General features: G+C 36.9%; 1 protein-coding gene across 4 annotated transcripts in view; it reads right to left on the minus strand.

The window, feature by feature from the left end:
- CD109 (CD109 molecule) overlaps positions 1 to 27056 on the minus strand; it is a 183488-nt gene that overhangs the window by 46829 nt on the left and 109603 nt on the right. The window contains exons 11-21 of one of the 4 annotated variants that reach the window (XM_069067023.1): positions 26333 to 26557; positions 24667 to 24768; positions 24512 to 24574; positions 23446 to 23622; positions 18938 to 19090; positions 15598 to 15672; positions 15151 to 15208; positions 11873 to 11972; positions 5898 to 6015; positions 4026 to 4139; positions 463 to 681 (exon numbers count right to left, since the gene is read on the minus strand). In XM_069067023.1, coding sequence (XP_068923124.1) covers positions 463 to 681; positions 4026 to 4139; positions 5898 to 6015; positions 11873 to 11972; positions 15151 to 15208; positions 15598 to 15672; positions 18938 to 19090; positions 23446 to 23622; positions 24512 to 24574; positions 24667 to 24768; positions 26333 to 26557 — 1404 coding nt within the window. Of the gene's footprint in view, positions 1 to 462; positions 682 to 4025; positions 4140 to 5897; positions 6016 to 11872; positions 12057 to 15147; positions 15209 to 15597; positions 15673 to 18937; positions 19091 to 23445; positions 23623 to 24511; positions 24575 to 24666; positions 24769 to 26332; positions 26558 to 27056 lie in introns of all 4 variants that reach the window. The other 3 variants (XM_069067021.1, XM_069067022.1, XM_069067020.1) reach the window with 3 other exon arrangements.

A 27056-nucleotide genomic window follows, 5' to 3' on the forward strand; every position in this document is an offset into this window, starting at 1 on the left:
GATGGTAAGAGCTAGCGGTGCTGGAGGGGGTGGGTGGGGGGGTGAGGGGGGGGGGCACGGTGGGAGCGAACTAATTTAAATGTACATGCAGTGCACTACAAGGGAGGGGGAAACACATCTAAGAGAAAAACATGGAATAGATGGTTCAGGAAGTTGAATCTAGCCAATGGGGAACAGGCAGGGAAATTCGAATTGGGAACAGAATAAATAGCTTTGTATTTGTCTTGGCAAATGTGCTTCCTTAGGGAGTTACCCATTCAAAAGAATGTAAAATAAAATGAGAGCTTTCCTGGCTTACAACAATTGTTCTTTCTAGAGTGAGCAATGAGATGCATGAGAAGAAATTACTAATTCTAGTTCTTTCCTAAGAATTTAATACATATAAAAATAGATACTCTACTAAATTCATTTACTTTTTGAAAAAATATGATTTGTCACTGAATTAATCCTTCAAGTACTTACCTTTACTAAAATGTTCTGGGTGATGGCATCAGAGGCACTGGGTGAAATTGCTGTCACGGTGATTGGAATCTCTCCTAATTGCTTTGGTTTGATTGGGAAAAGCACAGTTCCTCCATCCTCACTTGGCACTAGTATGGATTGCTGATGTCCTGTGGCATTTACTTCATTTGAAATCATAAGAATATCAAACTTGTCACTTGTCTCAATGGTTACCGTAACCTGCAAAATAAAATAACATAAATTTGTTTTTTATATTAAACTTTTTTGAATCAATTCTAGGTATAGCTTCACAGCATTCAATGGTAACAGCCCCCAAATATAGTTAATAAAATAAAGATTTGGTTTCACTCCTTTAAGAGAAATTATTACTAATAACTAATGATCTGGGAAGTTTCAGAGTTCCCCCTTTTTCTATTTTCAAGACCTTAGTCTCTGAAGTTTGAGTTAACCTTCTCCTCTATCCAACCGCACCCAACCTTACAAGGAATTTGTAGTCTGAGGTAAATTCCACTCAGTTAAACTTGGGTGGAGACTGACCCTTTTGTCTAAATTGCCCAAGGCTAGGGGTAGTCTGGGTATAGAGATAGTTTCTCAGTCCAAGGGAGACATGATGTCATCCTCAGCCCCTCACAGTAATATTCATTCTCTCATTAACTGTTAACCAATCATGGCTGATCCCCCCCATGATTATCTTTTGGTCTAAGAAAGACAGTCAAATGACCATCCTTTTATTAGTAAAAAAATAAAATGATTAAATTACCCAGAAATTATTTCTCTCAAACCTTTTTAATCACCACACCTCAATTAACTTTAACGAGCCAAAAGTACCTGCTCTCCTCCCACCCATGAAGCATTACTTTATCCCTGATTTAAGTGTTTCCAAATCTGAATTTTCCATAAGTTTTCATTCTTATTCATACAAGTGACACCAAAGATGATGGGAATGCCAAGCCAATGAAGTGATGAACAAACACAAGAAGAAATAATAAAACTAAGCTAGAATAAAGCATCCTATTGTTCAATTTTTTCTCTCTTATGAGGTTTTTAACCACACTATTTTCCCTTTAGCTGGATTTCTACTGCCAGAGCAATATAACATTCTCCTTCCCTATGTCACTGGATGGCTAGAATATTTTTCTTTTAAAAAAGGCCTAGTTTCAGATATGAATGCTGTCATCAACTATTTAAGCATACCCTGGTAAACCTCTTGTTCTATTAAGGAAAAATAAAAAAACAACTTGTGTTCATTGCCAGTATCTTCCTCAATGCTCCTATCCATTTTTATTCATTGAAATCTGAATTTCAATCCTCCTAAGGACGTCATGTCCCTTGCAAACCTCTCCAAGACTAGTCATTTCTTTTCTTAATCCCCCTGAATCACTAGGACAGGAGACTGGTTGGCATTCTTCTTCCTCCCAATGCTACTCCCAGACACCTGATCTTCGACCACAATTCAATAACTTGTGCTCTGACATGCATGTCATGATTATCAGCTTCTCCCAATCCTGCTTAATATAGAAAAATCTCCAAGAAAACTCCCCCATGTTCCTTAGTGACTGGTGAAAAAAGTACCGGTGAAAAAAAAGTAAGGCTTCTTGGAGGAGGCAAATCTTTAACAATTCATTTCAAAAACATTACATGCTTATTATGTGCAGGGCATTGTGAATAGGTGAAAATCTGATGTCAAAGAGCTTACAATTTGTAAAGATCTTACATTTGTATATGTATAGCACATACAAATAAAAGTGGCAAAAGGTGTAAGATGAATAAGAGATTTGAAAAAGTACTCTAAGAAAAGCTAAGGAAAAAGAGAACATTTTGACCTGAGGAAGATAACTGAAGAGGTCACACCCTCATCTGAGCCATCAAGAAATAGGTATAGATGGAGAGGGAGTACGTTTTAGGTATAAGTCTTAAACTAAATCTTGGGCCAGTCCAGGGAGAAGCTGCAGGGTAGAATTTGGGTGCTTGTGCCCTGAGCTAACAGAAAACAAAATTCTGCTGTTAAACTTGGAAGAATGTGGCCTCCATGTGGCCCTCTCCTCACTATGCAACCTGCACAGAGGAACATCCATCCGAGAGGAGAAAGGATAGCATTCAAGTCCAACATTTTGTTTAATATGTTCATAGAAAACAAACTTTCTCCTTGCAGGAAAGAAAAAGAAAAAAGTCAAGAAAATAGAATAGCAAAAAGTAGATGGCAAGAGGAACAATTTAAGAAAAAGACATTGAAAAAGAAAAAGACATGTCTCAGAGAGAGTGTTGGAATTAAATTTTAACAAAAGGGTAAACTAAGGCAGATCTTCACGTAATATAGCATTTATTGGCAGAGATGTGCTACCTGTCACTAAATGGTCAATGACTTACTTCCATTAATGCTAAAGACCCAGAGCAAAAGGACAGGTCCCTTCAGATAGGTTTTAGAGAGAACAGAATAAAGAATAGAGCAGATTGTAAATGAGATCATGGAATTAAGGGCAATATGACTGGTTACAGAGCTGAGGTGCAAGGAACAACATGATTAGTTGGAAGTTTAGTAACGGGGACTAGCAATGACCCTCTTCCCCTTCTTCTCTCATAAGACTAAGAAGTGTTTTTTGTTTGAGTCCAGGTGCAAGATAGCAGCCCAGACTTTTGGACTGCAAACCAGACATCCTTGAAGGATGGCTTGGTGGAATAAAGATACCAAGCCCAAATTTCCTTGCTTTCTCACACATTCTCCAAGGTCAGTTAAATTCCTTGAGTCAGGAGAACTGGATTTTTAAACTCAATCCATTACAGGAAGGCTAAACTCTGAACCAAGTTCAGAGACAAAGAACCATGACATGTGAAGTTACAGGACAAAAGCAATTTCAGGACAAGATCAATTAATTGTAAACATAATCAATAAGAAAATGATACAGGATCAATCTTAATCTTCTCAATAGCAAGGAGACTGATCAAGTTACAGCAAAGAAATCATGCTAGGAAGGAATGAAAGGGGAAAAAAGGGGCCTTCATGTACATTATTAGTGTTCTTAAATATTATGAAACAGAATAATTCAAATGGTCAATTAAGCTTTTTTAAGACAGACCCAGCTAGATCCTTGGATACTAGGAACTGTATTATTAAATAATTATATATTAAATATATATAAAATAAGTATATTATATATATAAAATATATATATATGATTAGCTAATTATATATAGCTAACATTTATAAAGTTCTTATTATGTGCTAGGTACTGTACTAAGCATTTTATAATTATTATCTCATTTCATCCTAACAACAACCTTGCAGGGTAGTTGCTATTAATATCCCCATTTTACAAATGAAGAAACTGAGGCAAGTAAAGGTTAAGTGTCTTGCCCAAGATCACACAGCTAGTAAGTGTCTGAGGTCTCGTTTGAATTCAGATTTCCTGACTCCAGGCCAGGTACTCTACCACACTATGCTACTTAGCTGCCTAAAACAGATCACCACATACATACATACACAAACATAGACAAACATAGACACATGCAAGTGCACATATATTGGCCCATGAGCTCTAGGCTCCTAAAAAGCTTGAATACATTACCTCACTGGCATCTTTCAAATAATTGAATATGGTTACTTCCAAAACAAATTGTTCCCCTCTGATAACCGAGTAAGGAAGATTCAAAAAAATGAAAAATGGTTGAAAGGCTTGTAGCTGTAAAGAAAAAAAAGTATAATTTTTTAATGTAATGAAAAACAATCCTCCCAATGACTCTCCTATTACCTATATACTTTCAGGCAAATCACTTCATCCTTCCAAGTTCCAATTTACTAATCTATATATAATGAGGGAGTTGAAGGATAGAACCTCTAAGGTCCTTTTCACCACTGAAGTCCAAGATCTTTTAATGTTGCATGAAGTATACAAAAAATAGTGAGCTTACTTCTTATAAGACCATGTATTTTGTATTACAGAATCACTGCTTACTAGAATTAACTACTTATTTGATTTAACCAAAGGAAAATCCAAACTATCTGGGGTGGTGGTGTTGTTTTCATCTTTGTTGTTGTTATATAGAAATGGCTCCTATTAAAATAGCTTCCTGGAAGAGGGTTTGAGCAATCAATTTATTAAGGCTCATGATACTACCACCTTACATCTCTATTGAGTTATTAACTTTTCAAAGTGTTCTCACATCATTTACCTCATTTAATCTACACAAACACCCTATGAATTTGACCTACACATTGAGAGTCCTGGTCGAACCTTTAAATGAACCACCTAGTTGGTAACTGCCATTAAATTGTTTTCTTATTGAAGGTTTAGAAAGTTTTGTGCAAGCCTTCTCCATACAAGGGAGTTCAAATACACTGTTTTGAGGGTGTCCTGGAGTGATAATCAGCATTTATTAATAAGCCCTAAATAAGATCTATCTAGATACTATGGTAGGCACTGAAGATAAAAATATGAAGACTGAGGAATTTCAAGGATTCTCTAGGAGCTCACATTTGGCAACAACCCAGAAAATTCTCTTCTGTTTATTCTATTACCCTTGTGCCTAACTGTTTTACTAATTTAAACAAGGGGCTTGCAGAAAAATTGACGAGGTCATAAAGCCAGGGACGATGCTACTTCTACTGTTATATCTGAGAGATGATGTTAATTCTGTTCTATTTCTTACAGGAGCTTTCTGGACAGTGACCACTCTGTGCAGATTCACCCCAGAAGCAGTGCATTGTAAACTGCACATTCAAAATTGCAAAGACCAAGCAGCTTTTCTTAGCATCCTAAGAGACACACCAGGAAGATGTAGGAGCTATGAGTCATAGTTTAATTAACCCAATAAAGGACGAAGTCACCAGAAAAGTTATTCAACACTCCTCTACCTAAACAATTCATTTTAGCTAAAACCCTATCATTATAACATAGATCTAAGTGTGAAATGAAAGTTCCAAAAATGGTTCTCCTAAGGCCCCTTATAAATTGAATATACTTACTTAAAAGTTTAAATCACCACTTCCCTCAGCAATTTAGGTTTTAAAACCCAACTATAACAATATACTTCCTGAGTTCTGGTCTAATGAAATCTTGTCACTTGTCACTTAAAAGGACAGTTTTCTGGGTTGCTATGCAATAGAACTCAAGATTCTTAATAGGAATGTTTTCATCTGACCCTTACATATATAAAGCAACCCAAAAATCTTAGTGCAGTTTTAAGCTATTAAAACACATAATTTAAGCTGTTAAAGCTTAAAACTGCACTAAGACTTTTTGGGACATTCTGTATTTGTAAGTAACAAAATTATTGGTCAAACACAATAAACAACATGAAATACAAGAGGGATAGAGCATGGGATGCGTGTTAGTAAGCAAACAACTACTGTCAGAAAGTCTAAGTGTCTGTGAGCATCATAAACTAAACCAGAAATCTAGGAGCTTGTACTTTTTTTCAGTTTCATGACTTAAACCTACCTCCACTGGAGCAGCTGTCAATCCAAGCCCTAAGTCTTCGGAGATCACAAAGGCAGTAGCTACCCAGGAAGTGATGGAATCTGGCACAATAACTTCAACTTCTTTGTCAGTCAGAGAACTAAAGTTAAAAAAAACATAAAATTTCAAAACCAAAGTTAAGGAGAATATGAAATTTAAAGACCAAGAACTGACTTTGACATCTTACAATGTTCAAAATAAGTCAAGAGCAGTTAATTACACTGAATAGACATTTAGCAAGTTCCTGCTATGCAGTACATAAATTATTTTGCCTGAAGATTTTTTTTCCCCTTGGTTTGCAAGTTTAACCTCAAAATTATTCTTTTTTTTGGTCATTTAAAAAGATTTATTAGAATATATATAAAAGCTGCAAAAATAAATTTCAGTCAATAGACGTTACATTTAATATACAATTTAAATAGTTTTAAAATCTAGCATATATAAAAGGCACTTTAAAGTTGCACAGCTTAATAGTTTGATCATTATGGCTCAGTGTCAGCAAAGGAGGTAGACATTTCATGAGTACAATGGAATAAAAAGATTGGCTCATTAAGAAGAGTAGACAGCTCTGTCCCTCATACCTCTTCTGTTAGCTCACAGACAGCGCAGCGCTGACTCTCCACCCCACTGTCCCCATTTTCTTTTCCATTCTTGTCTTTTTCCTCCGGGAAGACACTAGCAAAGACCTGATGAACGAGCTTGGTGGTGGTGGCTTTGGTTGGGGCTTTCCTCTTCTGCACTTTGATAAGGTGACTGATGTCTTGCCGCCTTGGAGCTAGTCTTTTTCCCAGGGTAAGACCAACCAAACGAATGATAAATATTATACAGGGTACAAGGAGGAGAGACTCCTCATCATCGTCTCGGGTTTCATCATAACTTTGCACTTGATCTATGATAAATTGGGAATGATAAAGGAGGGAATCTTCTGTGCACTGGCAAAAAGTCAGCCCAGGAGGAGGAATTGTTGTTTGTATCCTATCAATGAGGTCTTCATAAATGGCATCAGTATTTGTCTGTAAAAATTCCACAACTATTTTACTCAGGTATATCTTCTCATGCATCAGTGAAAGTATGGAAGCGTATTCATCACTAGGTTCCATCAGAATATAGTCAGCAAACCTGTTGAGAAGCAAATTACAGCTTTTTCTCTGTCATAAGGAGCAATCCACCACTGATGTATGGGACCAAGTTTTTTGGCTTTGATACCTCCCTCTGGACTTGAGTCGTGGTCATCTATTGGCTTTACCACACCACTGAAGAAGAGTTCTATATTCTTCTCAACTAGGCCTGTATCGAAGGGGCACAGATGGCCCTTTGTGTCATAAACACTGAAGCATGTTATTCTATGTTGTGGTAAATAATTGTAGTTCTCAAAGCCATGTTCTCTCTCTTCAAAAAGGCGCAACCTTTTGTCAGCCAATATCTCTGCTTCTTCCAAAGCATCATTGGGGTCTCCTATGAAATGTATCAGTTCAGGGTCATCCAGATGCCATAAGCACTGTGAACACCGTGAAGCCTCTCTGGCTGCTGCAATTTGAGCTGAGGTAGATGCTTTTGAAGGAGGCCTTTTCTTGGTTCCAGTCTTCATTTTCTTCCTGGTATGTTCCCTAGAAGCTTCTTCCTCAGATGAAGAGCTGGTTTCAGTAGACCATGCCTTCCTTTTAATGACTCCAGAAGATCTCCAGGGTGTAGGAGAGCTGGTGGTGGCTTTTGGGATACATGAAGATCTTATGGGTGAAGGCTCCAATTTAATGTTTTTTCCTGCTTCGCAATCACTGTAATCTTCAGAGCTTGATGATGAGATCATTACTGCCATCTTTTTTCTAAACAGTCACTTTCTGATGAAAATGAGGATCTTTTCTCCAAGGCCAATCCTTTAGTTAGTGAGAATTTTACTTGCACCAGCTATCCTCCTCTTCCAGTGTCGGCTGCTGAAGAACTTGATATTAACAGTGTTTCCGGTATCAGGGAAACATAAAAATGTCACTCATAAAAGGTCAAAGAGGTCAATCATAAAGAGGGTTAGGATTGCTCCAGAGACCATAAGCTGGTAATTCCATGACACTCTCACTATTCTATGGCGCTCTCACCCTCAAAATTATTCTTAAGGGGTGCCTAGGTGGTGCAGTAAATAGAGCACCAACCCTGGAGTCAGGAGGACTAGAGTTCAAACCTGACCTCAGACACTTAACACTTACTAGCCATGTGACCTTGGGCAAGTCACTTAACCCCAATTGTCCAGCCTTCCCCCCTCCAAAAACAAAAAAAAAGCAAAAAATGATCCTTAGAAAACGACTGAGTAGATTTACAACTATGAAGTTATGTTATTGTTTTAATAGCAACGGTCATAAATGAACAAATATTGAGCAGTCAATGAATAAATCAAAATACTATCTCTTAATTCATATTCCAATAAAAATATGCCTTGAGATTCCTTCCAGATACACAGAAATTTTGCCTCCAAGCCTCTGCTTCCAGTTTTCTATACATACAATGCCCACCCTATTTATTAATACCCATCTTGTTGTTGTTCAGCCATTTTTAGTTATGTCCAACTCTTGGTGACCTCTTTTGGGGCTTTTCTTGGCAAAGATACTGAAGTAGCTTGCCATTTCCTTCTCCAGATCATTTTACAGATGAGAAACTGAGGCAAACAGGGTTAAGTGACTTGCCCAGGGTCACAAAGCTATTAAGTGTCTGTGGCCAGATCTGAACTCAGGAAGATGAACATTCCTGACTCTAGGCCTCGTGCTCTACCTACTGCGCTACCTAGATGCTCCTAATACCCCTCTACACCTATTGAAATTCTACTTCTCCTCAAGCCACAACTCCAATGCTACCTATTTTACAAAGGCTTCCCTAATCCCTTCCATTTGAAGTGAGCACTTCCTACTCTGAACTCTCATAATACATGATATATGTCTTAGCCTCATTATATAATGCTTAGCATAATATGTATTTGTATGCAATTTATCTTCACTAATATACCATGTCTCTATGCACCCTAGCTTCCTGGATCATCACTCAGCTAAAATTGTCTTTTCCAACATCATCCATGATCTCTTACTCACCAAATCTGATGGCTTTTTCTTAATCCTCTTACTTCTTGACTTCTCTGTATCCTCTGAACTGCCAAATACTCTATTCTCTCTGAGTTTTCATAACACTACTGTTTCTTGGTTCTATTTTTGTCAATTGGTTAATCCTTAGTTTCTTCTGCTGATGAATCATCCAAACCATACACCAGTAAATGCGAATGCACCCTCCAAGACTGTATCCTGGGCCTTCTCTCTGTATACTCTCGGTGACTTCATTACTTCCTATAGAATTCTAATTACATGACTCTCAGATCTATACAACCATGGTTTCTCTCCTGTCCACATAATCAATTGCCTCCAGGACAGTTTGAAATGTCCTGTAGTCATCTCAAATTCATTATGTTCAAAACAATTCCAAACCCTTCTCCTCTTCTGAATTTTCATCTATTAAGGGTATCATACACTTTCCAGACATGGAAACTGACAAAATCAAGAGTACCCCCACCTAACTAATCAATTGTCAAATCTTACAACTGGTCTCCTTTGCTCTGTTTATATAGAAACTGCCCTAGTTCAGACTTTGAGATTAGATCTTCCACCCTCAAGTTTTTCTATTCTCCAATCTATTCTCCACACAGCTGCTAAAATGATTTTCTTAAAGGAGAGATCGAACCATGTGCCATACTCAATAAACAATACACTTACTAATAGCTCTGGGAACAAATACATCCTCTTCTCCTCTGGTATTTAAAGATCTTCAAAATCTATGTCGTCTATCTTTCTGCCCTCATACATTATTCCCCTATGTGCTAGCCAAACTGAATTTTTTTTTTTTGCCTTTTTTGGAGGGCAATTGGGGTTAAGTAACTTGCCCAAGTTTACACAGCTAGTTTTTTTTGTGTGGGTGTTGTGTCTGAAGCCAGAACCAAACTCTGGTCCTCCTGACTCTGGGGCCAGCGCTTTACTCACTGTGGCACCTAGCCGCCCCCCCAAACTGAACCTTTTGCTGTCATACGTGACACTTCATTTCCCATCTCTATGCCTCTGACATGCCTTTATGACAGACACTGGCTATCTGTCCCCCTTTCCTAGAAATCACTTTGTCCTTCTTTCCACATCTCAGAAATCCTGGTCTTCTTCAAAACTCAGCTCAAACACTAGCTTGTACATAAAACCTTCCCTGCTTCCCCTAGCTGCTAATGTTTTCCTCCCTCAAGCTACCTTAGGAAGTTAGGTGGCGTAGTGTTGGACCTCTAGTCTGGAAGTCGTAAGTTTAAGTTTAAATTCTGTCTCAGAAGTTTATTAACTGTGTGGTGCTGGGCAAATCACTTAACTTTGTTCTGCCTCTGTTTTTCATCTGTAAAATGGGAATCATAATAGCACCTAGGTCATTATAAGGATAAAATCAGATAATGTTTGTGAAGTACTTATCAAACTTTAAACATTATATAAGTATTATTACTGCTTTTATTTTCCATCCACATATATGTGTATGCATATATACAGACACACACATATTGTCTCTTCCACAGAATGTAAGGTCATTGAGGGCAGGAACTGTTTTTGTCCTTGCATTGCCAGTTTTTAGCACACTGCCTCAAACGGGTACATGCTTATTGATGAACTAAGTAACTAAAGGTAGAGAATATCATTTATTTTTCATCTAACCCTTAGCACCTAGCACAATATCCTATATAAAATGGGCATACAATTAATGTTTGCTGTTGTTCAGTTAAAATATTCAAAATCAATAATATCCTTATGCACCTTATCCAAGAAGTATTTAAGAGCCTCTTTCTCTTGTAACCTGTACAAGTTTTCTCTTTGTCTATATTAACTTCTACTAATTCTATCAATATTAATATAATCCAGGGTTCAGCAAACTGTAGCCAAGGGCCTGCCCTACCTGTTTTTGTATTGCCTGTGAGCTAAGAATGATTTTTACATTTTAAATTAAAGTAAAACTTCATTTCAAAATGTAAAAACCATTCTTAGCTTGCCCAGTACAAAAGCCAAAAGCAGTAGTTTGCCAACCCCTGACATAGACTATTTTCTTGAGGGTCTGACCTATGCCTCTTTTTTTTCTGGATGTCCCCTTACTTTCTCCCCTCACAATCCCTACACACCCACCATTCCCCCCACCCCAACCAGCTGAACATGAACTACTGAATGATCTTCAAGCCAGAAAGATCAAGAATTTATCAGAGCTGAATGTTTTCAGCACATTTGATAGTTTCTACCATCTCCCCAGCTCCTCCCTTGAGGAAAGTCATAGTGGAGAAAGACGACATAGGGAAGAAACACATTTGGTCTCCTATTAAATAACGAGTATGTTCCCCCTTTAATCAGTGTATAGAACTCATAGCAGCAATGATCCATCAGCAAATTTAAGACTTGAGATAAATCAAAATTTTGTTGTTATTTAGTCATTTAAGTCATGTCCAACTCTCGTGACCCCATTTGGGGTTTTCTTGGCAAAGATAATGGAGTAGTTTTCTATTTCCTTCTCCAGGCTCGTTTTTAAAGATGAAGAAACTGAGGCAAAGTGACTTGCCCAGGGTCACACAGCTATTAAGTGTCTGGGGCCAGATTTGAACTCAGAAAGATGAGTCTTATTGACTCCAGGCCCAGAACTCTATCTTGCATCACCTAGTTGTCCAAATCAACACCAGCTCTTCAGAAAAATTTTAGGGCCCATTTTCTGACTTGAACTTACCTAGAATACTCCCATATGCATTAGAACTTAGTAAATATGATTTCATATTGCAAACAGTGACATGCCATTAAAAATAGGCCATTCTATCTAATTTTTAATATGATTCACACTTTCACATTAAAATAAGCACAAAAAATAAGTTCATTTTGAAAAAATTTCTAAAAAAGAAAAATAGTAAGAAAGTCAGAACTTTGTGAGCTTACCCCATATTGGTGTCCATCCAAAGCCAAGTCTCTGGAAAATGTTTTCTGATAGATGGACCATCATCCCCTGGAAATGCATCTGGAAAAGCACCTGCAGAGCCTGTAAAAGGCATATCCATGCCGTCTCTGTCACTTGAGAACTTAACTGCATCCTCTCCATCCATTTCAAAAAACTCACCACCAACTAAAAATAAATGTTTTCAACCATTAGGAAAAATCACTGAAGGAAACATGCAATTATTTTAGTAGTTATTAGTAGAATCACAGGTTTCTAGAGTTGTAATGGACTTTAGAAATCATCTACTCCAATGCCATCACTCCAGAGAGAAGAAAAAAAGCTGAGAGAGAGGAAGTGACTAGCTAATCATGGTGGCAGGGTCAGGAACAGCTAGACTCCAGATCCTCAGGCTTCCAGTCCAGTGTTTTGTTTTGTTTTTTCCATTACAGTGTCCTAACAGATCCTCAAATGCAAGATTTTAAAAACACACAAAAGAAAAATATACAAAATTTTTAAATCTGTCTATAATTCAGCAAGATTTCAGAAGTGTGTATTATATAGTTAGTGATAATGAGTTTAATTTTCATTTTTACATAGGAGCAAGATATATAAAAGTTCAGAATAGCCAAATTTTAAAAATGGAAAAAATTTGTTGATAAAGATAGTCAATTTGAAAAAAATGCAATTATTTTAATATGTGAAACTAGCATAACTTAATTTTCCAGTCCTATGCCCATGGAATAATGCCCTGACCAAAGATTTTTCAACTTTTTTATGTCATGAGCCCCCTCTGGCTGTCTGGTGAAGTCTATGAACCTTTTCTCAAAATGTTTTTAAACATATAAAATATAAAGGAAATCAACCATAACAAAATATAGCTATCAATTTTTTTTAAAAGTTCACAAATCCCAGGTTAATAACCTCTGGCCTATCATAATATATAGGGCTGCATGTTCCTAGTTAACAGAGATAACTTATGGACTTTAAATATATATCTATAAACACAGAACAAAAGTATAAAACAGCTTTCAGCTGCTCAATAAAAGCTTATTTAGTATCAGATGGTTTTCTTGGACTTTATTAAGAATACATAAAAATTTTGGTATAAAAACTATTAAAAGTATTGATTGGATTGATTATGATGCAAAAGACCCAATAGTAAGTTTAGACTCTTCTTCCCTGTAGTTCTTAATAAAAAAAAAAATTACTTCAAAGACTACCTCTTTTCACACCTTGAGTAGCAGCAGGTCAGAGTGCCAAAGCGAAAAGCCAGGACCAACGAAGCACTTAAGGATCAGGCAGGAACTGGGAGGTCAAAGCAAGCGAGAGGTTAGAATTCAGTAACCCAGAGGAAATCAGGGCATCTATCAATAGTGAAGGTCAGGGCAAGTAGGAGGTTAAAGATCAGGCAGATAGAATGAAAAAAGGGATTACAGAAATACTTAAAGCTGAGCAAAGCTGATGGGCAAAAATTCAGGCAAATTTGGGAACAAAGAGATTTACAGAAGCTGAAAAGGCAGGGTAGTAACGAAAAGAGACTCAAAGTAACACAAAGGACCTTGAAAACTGGAGCGAACCTTTTCCTTATCCCAAGGATTTATGTAAGTTTTCTATGATAAAAATTATTAGTAGTGCTACCCAAGGGCCAGCCAGGATGAAATCTAGACTCACAGTGAAGCCAATGCAATTAAGTGAGAAGGGGGCACAGCTGAACACACTGCTGCCACTTAAAATGCTGTCAACGCCTCGGTCCTTCTACGGAGATGCCTTTCATAATTTCTTTCCTGACCTACTTGATAGTGATGGCCCCTTCTGGAGTTGGACAGCTGATAAACCTTCAGGACACCCACTTGTCCACTAGGTTTACTTATTCCTTCTACTATGGTGTCCTTCATAATTTTTTTTTCCCCAACCTACATGTTGATGATAACCTCTGGGGCTACCCAGTTGAGAAACCTGACATTCACCTTGCCCATCGGACTTACTTGTTTCATAAACTCTGGTTTTACTTATCAGAATACTCAGCTTACCCTTTCAGATCATAATTTGGGCTCTATACTTAAGAAGTATCTCTTCTGGGGGCGACTAGGTGGCGCAGTGAGTACAGCCCTGGAGTCAGGAGGACCTGAGTTCGTATCCGGCCTCAGACACTTAGCACACACACACAAAAAAACCTAGCCATGTAACCTTGGGCAAGTTACTTAACCCCAATTGCCCTCCAAAAAGAAAAAAAAAACCTTTAAAAAAAAGTATCTCTCCCTATTAACTGTCCCTAATCATCATAGAAAGTATAGCCCAGACACCACATTAGGATAAGACTGGTGTCAAATTTCCTCATGACAAGGAGAACAACTTTTAGAATTAGCCCTTTTAGTCTTATAATTTTGTACACTTTTCAGTTTTAATCAACACATTTTATAACCTCTACTAAAAATACATCTTGCTTTGTATTAATCTAAATAAATTCCATTAACTCACTTTGTTTATTCAAAATCAAGAAAGATACAATTCATACATATATCTGGTTCTTCTGGTATCATAAACAACACTATAAGGGGCATATGAACTTTGAACAATTAATATTTTTAACAAGGCATGTGAACTTCAAAATATTAATATTTGGGGGGGGTGTTATTTTTAAAATTCTTTTCTGACAATAATTCCAAGAGGAAATAATTTAGCTCTTATTCCTATTTTTTAGACAAGGGCACTGAGAGAAATTAAAGCATTTGACTATATTCATTCTACTTTAGCTAATAGTTAAGATTCAAATCCAGGCCAGGACTTCTTATTCCAAAGCCAGTGCTATATATATGTGTGTGTGTATACACACACACACACACACACACACACATATATATGTATGTGTGTATATATGTATATATACATATGCATATATATACATACATATATACATATATATATTGATGCCTTTGAGGCATAAACCGGAAACTGGGGGTTGTGTACTGTCCATCTGCATCTCTGTGGGGTTGTGTATAGTTCTGAGGATCAGAACATCATAGTTTTTGAGATATACAGGATCTTAGAAACCATCAAGTACAATCCTCATTTTGCAGATGAGGAAACTGAGACAAAGAAAGGTTAAGTGACTTGCCCAGGATCACACAGCTAGTAAGTGTCTAGGGGGGAATCTGAACCCAGATCTTCTCGACTCCAAGCCGAGTTCTCTTTCTACTCATTCTACCATGCAGCCTCATGCAATATCTAGAACAGTGACAGCTGAAAGGTTTTAAAGGGTTTGCTTTATCCAACTTACAACCTTCATACACATAATCGTGTACAAGATTTGCATCCGTTGATACCCACAGGCCACATTCCTAGGAAGAAAGAACAATAAAATGTCATTTTCCTTTCATGTACAAGTGTTAGTTCTCTCTTAATTGTTATTCCTATCACAGAGAGACACATAAGCACACACACCACTTCATAATTCTACTCAACAAGTAAAAGCTTAATTCAAGATAGGGAAAAGCAATGTTAAGTGATGCTAAAGCACCTCATTTTATTTTTCATGAAACTTCATTAGTTCCTCTACTGAGCATTTTTTTAAATTTGTGATTAAAATCTTAGGGAAGCATCTTTGTGTTTTGTGCTATTTTAGCAATATTCTGTACTTTGCTGAGATACAGGATTTAATGAAGGATCCGGATTTCACAATGACTGGAATTTTAGTTCCAAACATATATATGTATATATTCAAACATACCTGAAAAACTGCATGGGAATTTGTGAACATGCCTAAATAATAGCCAGTGTTGTATAATTCCAGTTCATGAAGCACCTAAGGAGAAGAAATCAGTGGATTAATGTATTTATATCAACCTGGAGGGAAGCAACATGCCTAAGAGCCCCACAGCTGGCCCCAGCTTATTTAGTACTTTTAGTAATAATGTCTATAGAAGTGTAGCTTTGTGTTATTAAATCTGTAGGAGCCAGAAAAAAAATCTAAATGACAGAATCACAAGTCAAAAAGGTCTCAAAAAGCTTGTCACGCTCAAACTAAGTATGTAAAAATTTAAGAGAGGGCAATCTAAAGTTCCCCAAGAAGATTTACAAAATTAATTTTACAAATAGAAAATGGGAAGAACTGGGTCAACAGCAATTTAAGTTTATTTAAGTTTAAAAAAAACAGGTTTTAGAGGACCATCAGTTGAAGCCGAGCTAAAAATGTGACTACCCAAAACAAAAAAGCTAATTCAATCTTGGATCATATTAAAAGAATCAAAATGCCCAGATCAAGGGAAGGAATTTTCCATTTGTATTCTACAGTGGTTCAGCCACATCTGAAGTATTGTATCCAAATCTAGATGCCATTATTTCAAAAGAAACACCAACAAACAGAGTAAGAAGATAAGTAGAATGATAAAATGTCTGGGAACCATGTTGTAAGAGGAATAATCGGAGAAAATACAAATGTTTAGCCTGGAAAAAAAAATGTAAGGGGGATATGACAGCTGCTGTGTAGAAAAGGAATTAGGCTTATTTTGTGTAGAGGGAAAAACTAACAAAAAATAGGTAGAAGTTATAGGGAAGAAAGTTTTGACTCAATATTAAGATGAACTTCCTAGCAATTAAAGCATTCCACAAAAGAAATAACTATTTTAAAAAGCAATTAACTTCCCATTCCTGGAAGTGTTCAAAGAAAAGCTGAATAGGCCTTATTCTGACTTGTCCATCTTCTTCATGACACTTTAGGTCAAATATACGAACATATACATATATATGTTCAATATATATACAAATATACATATACACATATATGTAACACACATATTGTTTTGAATTTCTAAATAAGGCTTATTTTGATTTTTCAGAAGTAGTTGCCATTCTGTTTTCCAAATGTATTTTCCTTCTTAATTTCATCTAAATCTGAAATCCTGAACGGTCCTGGAATGTAAGTAATCTGATTCTACCAGTCTTGAACTGAGCCTGTCAGAGGAAGGAAGGCATAAGACCTCTAGATCTAACATCCCAGAGCCTGACTTCTAGTTCTCAGCACCAACTCTGTATAAAATTTCTAACAGATCCCAAATACTTATGTCTCAGAGACCATGAATAATACAACATGTTTTGTTTCGTTTTGTTTTCAGGGAAGAAATCATTTACTGAGCAAGTATTTAAGAGGATCTTTTATTTTAAGGCATTGTGCTCCATATTATGTAGTGATGAAAAGAGAGGAGGCACATTGTCTACCAGATACCAGGCCAGACATGAACAAACAGAACAATAAAATGTAAGTGGAGAGCCAATCTTGGAGTAAGGGAAAGCCAGTGTCAAGCCCCACTCAGACATATACTAGCAGGGTGACCCAGAGCAAGCCATTTAGCCTCCCAATCTCTCTATGCCCCAGGAAACTTTCAAAAACTATAAATTACAGAACAGTTGCTAATCTACATTGGTAGAGGGAGCTTCTATACATTAATGAAATCACAGGTCTGAACAAAAAAAGGATAGGGAAAAGTAGTGTATACCACACATGTGACATAACAATTATAAAATAATTGCAGGCCTGATGATCTTTAGCCTCTGGTGAGAAGAGGAAGAAAAAGGGGAGGAGGAGAAAGTCAAAGCAGAGGGAAAAGATGAGAAAGAGAAGAAAGAGAATGAAAAAGAGAAGGGGGAAGAAGAGAAAAAGGAGAATATATCTGAATGATTGTTTCTATTGATGATGATTAAGTTCATAATTTTTAAGGGTGTGATCACCAAGAGAGTCAGCAGGACATAATGGATGGATGATTTGACTAGACCTGAAGTCAGGATGATCCGGGTTCAAATTCTGCCTCTTATACTTATCAGTTATGTGAATATGGGTAAGGCACTTAACTTCTATGCATCCCAAGCAACTCTCTACTACTATAAGTTATAGGCAAATTACCAGTCAGCATCTGAAGATAATTTCCACCCTAAAAGTTCCCTCCAAAATGGTGACCAAATCGTCACAAACATTCATGAAATACATGTTCCTTTATGGCACAGTACTATGCACTATCTGTACTGAACAAATTAAACAGAGTCCTTGACATTTAGAGTATAACCTATCAACAGGACTGTTCAGTCATTTCAGTAATGTTTGATTCTTTGTGACCACTAACAATAACATACAGAGAAACGTTAAGAATGTACAGATACCTAAGTATGAAATTTAATTTATGAAACAGTAAAGTTGCATTTGCTGGTGTTTTCTTCATAATTTCCATTTAGTCTTTTCATATATGAGTTTACTCTTCATAACCAGATTACAAACTCCCCAAAGGTGGCCATTTTTTAATGTTTATTTTTCATAATTAATCCAACAGACACTTTTGAGGACTCTACAGTCTAGCTGAAGAAGCTGAATACATATACACACACAAGCACAGATGGGCTTCTTTTGTCTCTCCTCCACAACACTTAGGAAACAATGGGCCCTCCAGGAATACTGTCAACTAATTTATAATAACACAAGCTCAGTCAAGGAGAATCCTATTGGCCAAAAAGAAAGGGTGTGGTCTTATTAATCTTAAAAAAATTATTAACAAGGCTATATACGATGAACATTTTAAAAGGCTTTTTAGAGAATCATAATTAAGCCATTTTTAGAGTATCATTATTTATAACCAGAATCAGATGTATACCAAATGTGTCCAAGGCTGTTCTCTCTCTCTCATCATCTGTGTAAACTAAAATTCTTAGTTAACATCCTTAGTTATTTGTCCACCAGGACCTTATAAGTGTGTGAGTCACATATCTTCTCTGAGACTCTCTTTCTTCTTTTGTAAAATGAAGAAGATTGAACTAGACAACCTCTGAGGTTTTTTTTTATAGGGTCATAAATTTAGGACTGGATGTATGAGGCCAGGACAATTCTGGTTCAAGTGAACACAGATATATACTCACCAACCCACCCACAGTTATAGGAAATTGGTAGATTAAACTAATCTTTACTTTGTAGAAGAAAGGAAAATATTTTTCCTAAAAATAACGGTGTAACCCAGTGTGTCTCTCTATTTAATATCATTTCTATCTTTCCATGACCGCATTTTGTAATGGAATAGAGTTCAACTTACACTTTCTTCTGTAATGTCATTTGAACCATTCATCAGCTTTACACTTTTGTCAACAGCTACAAGTCCTATTAGGGATCCAGGTTGAGTCACAGAAACTTTAAGAGCAACATTCTCAGATGGTTCAGCACTAACTTTATTCCAGGATAATGTAATCTGTGAAAGGAAGAAAATGTGATTAGTCTAGTGCATGATTATTCCCTAATAAGTCACAGTATCATAGATTTAAAGTTGTAAAGGACCTTGGAAGACATCTAGTTCAACCCTACTCATTTTAAAGATGAGGAAAATGAGACTCAGAGAGATTAAGTATAGCTGAAGTAGAAAAGCACCCTGAAGGAGAGACAGGAGACAGCTTGTGCCAGAATAGTCAAATCACTATCACCACTTTTACTGCCATTTCCCCTCAGCCTCTACTGGTGCTTCCATCTCATTCTCCAAAGCCATCACTTTTGATAGGAGGGAGAAATCATTGCAGTCAGAGGACCCATCTTCCTCATCGCCACTAGAAACAACTGTTGACTACCATCAAGAGGCACATGGGGACAGGAGCCCTGGGAGTGGCAGGACACCTCCACCCCCAGATCACCTGTTCTAATTCCAGCTCATCTCTTACAGTCATCATTTAAGGAGACGCTCCTATGGAGAAAGGGACAACTATCCTCACCAATTGACAACTAGCTGCTGTTCAAAGGTTAACAAGGCTAGCTGAAGTAGTGAGGCATCCTGAAGGAAAGATAGCAAGCAGCACATGCTAAGCAAGTCAGTCCAGAGCCACCATCACCACCTAGCGCACCATCTTCTCTCGGACCCTGAGGAAAAAAGTCAAGCATTCTAACCCAAGAGCCTTGGAAATAGCACTGTTTCCAGCCCAGTGTCCACAGCCATCATCCTGGGAAGCAACCCCTGTGGAAATGCAGTCGAGAAACTGTTCCTGCAGGTGCTACAATCACAACTATTGAAGATGCAGAAAGTTCTTGACACCAAAATCCTTGGCTCTGTCAAACAGTTCAACATAAGAAACTCATATGATTTTATTAGTGAAAATTACAATATAGAAGAAAGCATTAATATCCCCCTTGCTGCTGCACCCCAAGGACCATGGGACCTTTCTATCTGACTTGAAGCAGAAACCTTCCATGATCACTACTTCAGCTAGCCTTGATACTTCACAGAATAAGGAACATATACATTTGGGGAAAAATTAGTAGATCAATTTGACTGAAGCAAAGGTCTCATATAAGAGACCTCTGAGAGAAAACATTGAAGAGGTAACAGAGGGCCCTGAATATCAGGTTAAGGAATGTTTTACAAAAGAGGAGTGATAAGTATAGGGTAGTTTTTTTAGGAAAATTAATCTGATTTATAGCATTATCAAACATGTAGCCCACCCCATGCCTGAGTGAAACCCAAACCAGATTAAAATGTAATTGGGAAATACTTAACATAATAAAGAAAAATGCAACAAAACATAGATGATGTTAACATGTGGTTTTCTAAATGATATGGTTTAGTGCCCACCCCCTTTCTCTATTTCAGTTTGACACCACTGGCATATAGATTTTATCAGAGCCCTCTGCTGGGGTGCTTATGGTTCAGTAATTGGCTCAGCTGCAAAGGCTAGCAGTGGCCTGTTTGGAGAATTGTACAATATTGTAGCATCCTGTAAAAAGGCAGCTAACACATTACATGCCAGTGATTGGAGGAGAGGGAACTACAGGCCAAAGGAGAAAGTGAAAGGAGGAGGGAGGGGCGGGATGGCAATTCCAGCAAGGGACCCAAATTGGGAGAAAAGCAAGCAGAAACTAGAAAGCTTATGGTTTGTACCAATGTATCTGCAGAATGCCAAGATTCAAAAGCTGCGTCATGCAGAAAATATAGTTGTGATGCCGGAGAATTAACTGTTTATATTAGTCAACCGCATTCTGATTCCCCAAAGCTCTGGTCTTTTTACTGTAATGATTTCCTTTCCCAGACCCAGACCTTACCACTTAGTCATAGACCAAGTTTGCCACATCCCTTTGTGATTCAGTCTCCCTTAGGGGATCATGGGAATGTAAAACCCAGCCTTTGGTGATCACTCTCTCCTGAAATCCTATGAGACTTCTTGTCTATACCAGGCACTGAGTCACTTTGCCTATAATACTTTGTATTGTTACTTATTCTTTTATGTATATGCCCCCACTCCCTGACTAGACTAAACCATAAATTCAGTGACAGCATGAAACCTTTATAAAATCTTCATAAAACCAGAATCATGGTTTCAGTGATGATTAACAGTGATTCTGCTAATCACTGAATTATCAGAATATCCGTTAAGAGAGGGAACCTCAGTGGCTAGTCAGTCTAACAGTTCCAGGGATGGGGGACCCTATGACCTCAAGGCCACCTGTGGCCCTCTAGGTCCTCAAGTGCCGCCCTTTGACTGAATCCAAATTTCACAGAATAAATTCCCTTAATAAAAGGGATTTTAGTAATTTTAATTAAAAAGGGATTTTATTAAGAGGATTTGTTTTGTGAAGTTTGGATTTAGTCAAAGGGCTGCACTTGAGGACCTATAGGGACTACCACTTCTCTTGATCCCAGGAGCTAGACCCCTCTTATGCAGCCCAAGATCACTTTGGTTTGGTTTTCTTTTTTAGCTCTGACATCACACAGCTGATCTATATGAAGCTTGCAGTCCTCTAAGACCCCTCCCATATCTCTTTCAGAGAAGCTGCTATCTATCCATGATGCCATATAAACAACAACAGTCAATAATATCTGTTATTAAGAAGGCGGCAGCAATGAAAATGAAAAGAAAGGAAAAGAGGTATAGAATCAAAAGATAATATATTTTACATTTACTAGAGAAATGATAGACAAATACAGTATCTCTTTCACTTTTATTTATTGTATTTAGTAAAACATTCCTTAATTCTTTCATGGTCAGTAAAAACCTTTATCTAAGAAATCATCAGTCCTAATATTTAGCAAAAGCGCACGAATTCCTAGCAGGTAAACTATGAATGGGCACAAAGGACAGTCAGGAACTACACACCATGCTCCAATCAGTAACAATTGATTTATGATTTTCTGTACTCAATTCCCACGCCTGTTACATATTACACTGGTGGTCAGGAACAATCCTCACTGGCAGAGTCAGTCAGCAAAATATTTTCCATCTCCATAATTTTATGAGATTATTAAAAACAGAATATGAGGTACAAAGGTTAAGGATGGGATCATGGCATGATGAAATAAATGCTGGATGTAGAGTCAGGAGTTCTTGGTTTGAATCCTACCTTGATGCTTATTAGATATATAGCCATTGACAAATCATTTACCTTTCAAGAGACTCATTTTCCTCATCTGAAATACAGGACTAACATTAAACTACCTGCCTCAAAAGATTCTTGTGGGGAATACACTCTGAAAACTTCAAACACTACACACACACACACACACACACACACACACACACACACACACACACATATATATATATATATATATACACATGCACACACACATATGAATTATCACTATTTATAGTATAAATACAGTATATAATCATGTATATTTATATAAATTATTATCACTATAGTTATAATAGAGAATATAATACATAATCATCTTTAGATATGGATTAACACATAGGTACAAACTAATTTGTTTATTTTACATAGAAAAGTTTCAAGTATGTAATTAAAGAACTCCAACTAGCTCCTGGGCCACTTACTGCTAATCCCTGACCAAACTCGACAAAAGTCTGACTAACTCTGTTTTTATAACCTTCCTAACCTGCTCTGCCCACCCCGATCTCTACATAAATCCCTTATTCTTCATTTTCTTTCAACATCAGGACCAAACAGATTCTAAAAGCCCAGTGGAATTCTCACTACTCTGAGTCTGAACAAAAAAAGCATGTGATTTGTTTTGGTTTAAAATTCACCTCAATGTACACTTATTAAGCACCTACTGTATGAAAATCACCTACTATAAAAAGCATCTACTAGGTACTGAGAGAGATACAGAATTTACATAGAGATTTCTGAAAGTCTTAGGGAATTTAAAACTTTTGAACTTTAACACATCCCTTATAGGACATGGCTCCAAGCCTTATCCCTTAATTTAACTAGAAGCAACATAAAACCCACAACCACAGAAATGTGTATGGACATATGCACATATAACTGTAACAATCAATAATACATGATAAATGAAAATACTGCTGTACTTATTCACCTCTGAAATCCTGCAATATATTAGCTTCATAGTTCTAGGCTTTGATCATTGTAGGAACCCATGTAGACAACAACATGAGTATCAAATAAACTGACATAGTTAATCAAACAAGAATAAATAAACGTAATGTGTATCTCTCAAGACCTTTTATCTATTTTACAAAAATTCTAGCCTTGAAATTTAATCAATTTACATTAACCATTCTCTTCCAAACAAATACTTGGGAACATCTTTTTCTTTCTTTTTTATTTTTTGGAATTACAATCTTGAGCCTGATTTCTTACCTTATTCTTAAAGACAAGTTGGACAGGAACTTTCAGGACATCATTTATAATTTCCCCATCATCTCCAACATAGTACACAATTATACAGGCTTTTGGAGCCCAGGAATTTTCTGGTGTTAAAGAAAAAGCTGAAGAGTTCTTTTTGCCAACTGCAACTAGTTGACTTTGAGATATCACCTGAAAAAAATACATTGCATTTTCTGATGAAGCTGATACTGAGATCTGCAATAATACATCTTCTCCATTTATCATATATTCAAGTTCAAAGACATATGCTTGACTTCAGTAAAATCTCAAAACTCTTCCAAAATCAAATATACACTAGTGAATATCTTGTGTTAATATACTCACCTGATTTAGTGTTTGCCTTCATTTCAACATTAGAAAAATTTAAGATATCTCTAATTAAATGTTTTTGTACAAACATAAATATAAATAAGAAGTTAAGAAATTGGGGGAAGGGGTAATTTAGTTTGGTAAAGTAGAAGAGGCAAACTTCCCATTTCTATGGATCAGCTTTTCACAAGTGAAATGGTGGGGGAGAGGTGGGGAACTCAGAATATAAGAACACAGATTTGACTAGAATGGAAGGTATGCTGGAGGAAGCAAAACATTAAAGCATTATAATGGTACTGGGTGAATTTCTAGAGTTTCAAATCCACAACTGGAGACAATGTAGTTCCCTCTAAGGAAATTTGGTGCTGTGGGAGGAGCTACAGATTTGAGGTCTAAAGTACTGGGTCTAAATCCCATCTCTGCTATCACAACTACCTGTGTAGCTTTGGCCAAATTATTTTTAACAAATCTGGGTCTCAGATTCCTCATCTATCACACAAAAGTAAAGGGTTTTGCAAATATTAAAGAATTATATGAATGCTAGCTATTTTTAACTCTGTGACTTAGGAATGTACTTGGAAAGTGAGGAAGCCAGTCCCTGGAGGCCACAGAACAGCAATATAAAAGAATATTTAGAGGAGAATGATGTTGAAAGAAACACAGTAAGAATGGTATAGGTACACAGTGATATGTCCAGTGATGTATAATATATTTTAAATTGCTGAATTACCATGTAACTTAGTTCCTTCATTGGCTTGTTGCTAATGACAATCAGTTCAAAAGGTGAGCCAACCTAGAAAGACAACATTCTCATTAACATATAAGAATCAATGGCAAGCAAACATGGCTAATTATATTATCCATTATCACATAAATATACATTACCTTTACATTTTCACTTCCTGTTTTTAACTGGATATATGTCATACTAGGAGACCTAAACATTCCATGAATTGATAAGGTATTCACACTATCAAGAAAAGAAGCCTGTAACAAAAAGAAAATGAAAAAAAAAAGCTTTAATTTCAACTTTTTTAATACCTTTACATTAATTATTAACAATTAATGGGACTGAAACATATACAAAATACTGAATAGTCCATTCCTTTCAAAATAAAGTAGACTTCATTTTTTAAAGCAGGTAAGATGTATGCCATTAACACTAGATATTCACAATTACTAACTATAAGAATGTTATACTTCAATGCTTCAAAAGACAGGACTTCACTAATGTAGGTATCCCCTCCACCAATACTAGTTTCAACCACTTCAAGCCTTAGAAGACCATGTTCATGTTTTGTTGTAGACAAACAAGATTCCATCTCCCTCCTCCCTGCCTATGCTCATGTATCCAAGGCCTAAAATGCTGCCCCTCCTCACCTCTACTTCTTGAAATTCCTAGATTCCTTCAAGGTTCAACTCAAGGACTGACTACCTCCTAGTTGAGGTTTTCCTGATTTTACCTCCAATTACTGTTGTCCTTCAAAATTATTTTATGTTTACTTCAAAAATTTTATATTTATTTTCACTATACAGAGAATATTGCTTCCCCATCCCCACCCCACAATTGAATGCAAACTCCTTGAGGGCAGTGACTGTTTTGTTTTTGTCTTTTTATCTCCAGGACCTAACAAAATGCCTACCATGCAGTAGGTGCTTAATAAATGCTGAGCGGTTTGAAGTAAGACTTTAAGGGAGGAAAGAAACTAATATTTCTAAGAAATTAAAAGAGTAATAATCATTTTACAGTACCCCAGAGGAAACCATTGTAGGGAAGACAGCCTGGTAACAAAGGAGGGAGTGGTACACACACACTCTCAAAAAATATACTTTTCTCTCCTCAGGCCACAAAGGGATAAGCAAGGAAAGAGCCAGTCACTCTCTGCTTCTCTCTGTCATCTCTTGATTTATCAATGAAAGAAGCACAAGGAAAGGAGCCAGATGTTCCACACATCACTAAAGGTCATATTCCACAACTCAGCCCCAACTCTGTGGTACAATCCACAGCAAGCAAGAGACACCAATTGGTCTGAGCCAGACAAAATGGTCAAGAGACTACAGGCAAAACCATTGAATACTTTCAGATGGAGAGGATAACAAGCATCTGGGAGAATGGAAAACCACACCTATTTGCCTTTCTTCTCTTTTATAAGTAATTCATTTCTAGTCTAACCTAAAATGATATCTAGCTTCTATAAAACTCAGATCATAAGACTTAGTATCTACTTAAAATGCTTATTTATATTTTCACCTGTTGTGGTTTCTTAGATTACTATATCTTAAAATGCTCTGAAAACTAAGTTTTCAAGTACCCTTACCAGAACTGCCACTATCTAATCATTATGAATTATCCTAATAAAGATACTTTTCCCACTTTTGTTTGTGGTCAAATATCTTTATTCTCTAAGCGTTTTAAGCCCTGGCTAATTGTTACATTAATTACTGGTGTTTACACATCCAGTAATGTGTAATGTGTAAGGCAATGGAAATTCTGTCACCAAGTTACAGTCATAATAGCATTTTTTAAGAGTAGAAGGGACACAAAGAGCACCTTCATTTGCAGTTGACTGGTATTAACCAGGATTGGGAATTCGAGATGAAAGGTCCCATTTTCCGGAACCGTATAATTTAGAACCTGGACAGTTTCCCTTTCCCGATCTTCATTGTTCCATTTGTCCCAATAATTGGTGTAATTTGTCTGTGTTATGGTGAGAGTTACATTATTTTTTATTTCTTCTGGAGTCAGCTGAACATTGTCAGAACGGGTTATCTTCACCTAATTGACAGAACAAAGAGAAAGACATTATATGAGGTAAAAAGGAATTTTTTCATTTGAATCTGGCTTCTACCCCCCATCACTCTCTTGAAACAGAGCTATTGCATATTGCCACTGGTTTAACTGCCAAACAATTGTCTTGTTCACAGTCCTCATTCTTCTTAACCTTTCTGAAGAATGCATGTGAACTTTATTTAAACTCTTAAAACTCTCTTCCCTTGATGTCTGTGACACTGCACCATCCTTGTTCTCCTACTATTATTCCACTTGCTTCTCCTGTCTCCTTCACCAAGTTCTCTTCCTTAGGAATTGCCCAAAACTCTCTCTCTCATTCTCTCTCTCTCTCTCTCTCTCTCTCTCTCTCTCTCTCTCTCTCTCTCTCTCTCTCTCTCTCTCTCTCTCTCTCTCTCTCTCTCTCTCTCTCTCTCTCTCTCTCTCTCTCTCTCTCTCTCTCTCTCTCTGTCTCTCTCTCTCTCTGTCTCTGTCTCTCTCTCTCTCA

This window comes from Petaurus breviceps, unplaced genomic scaffold (assembly GCF_028583685.1).
Source record: "Petaurus breviceps papuanus isolate PSGF00001 unplaced genomic scaffold, PetGlider_PUasm1.0 90734, whole genome shotgun sequence".
Classification (NCBI taxonomy): domain Eukaryota; kingdom Metazoa; phylum Chordata; class Mammalia; order Diprotodontia; family Petauridae; genus Petaurus; species Petaurus breviceps.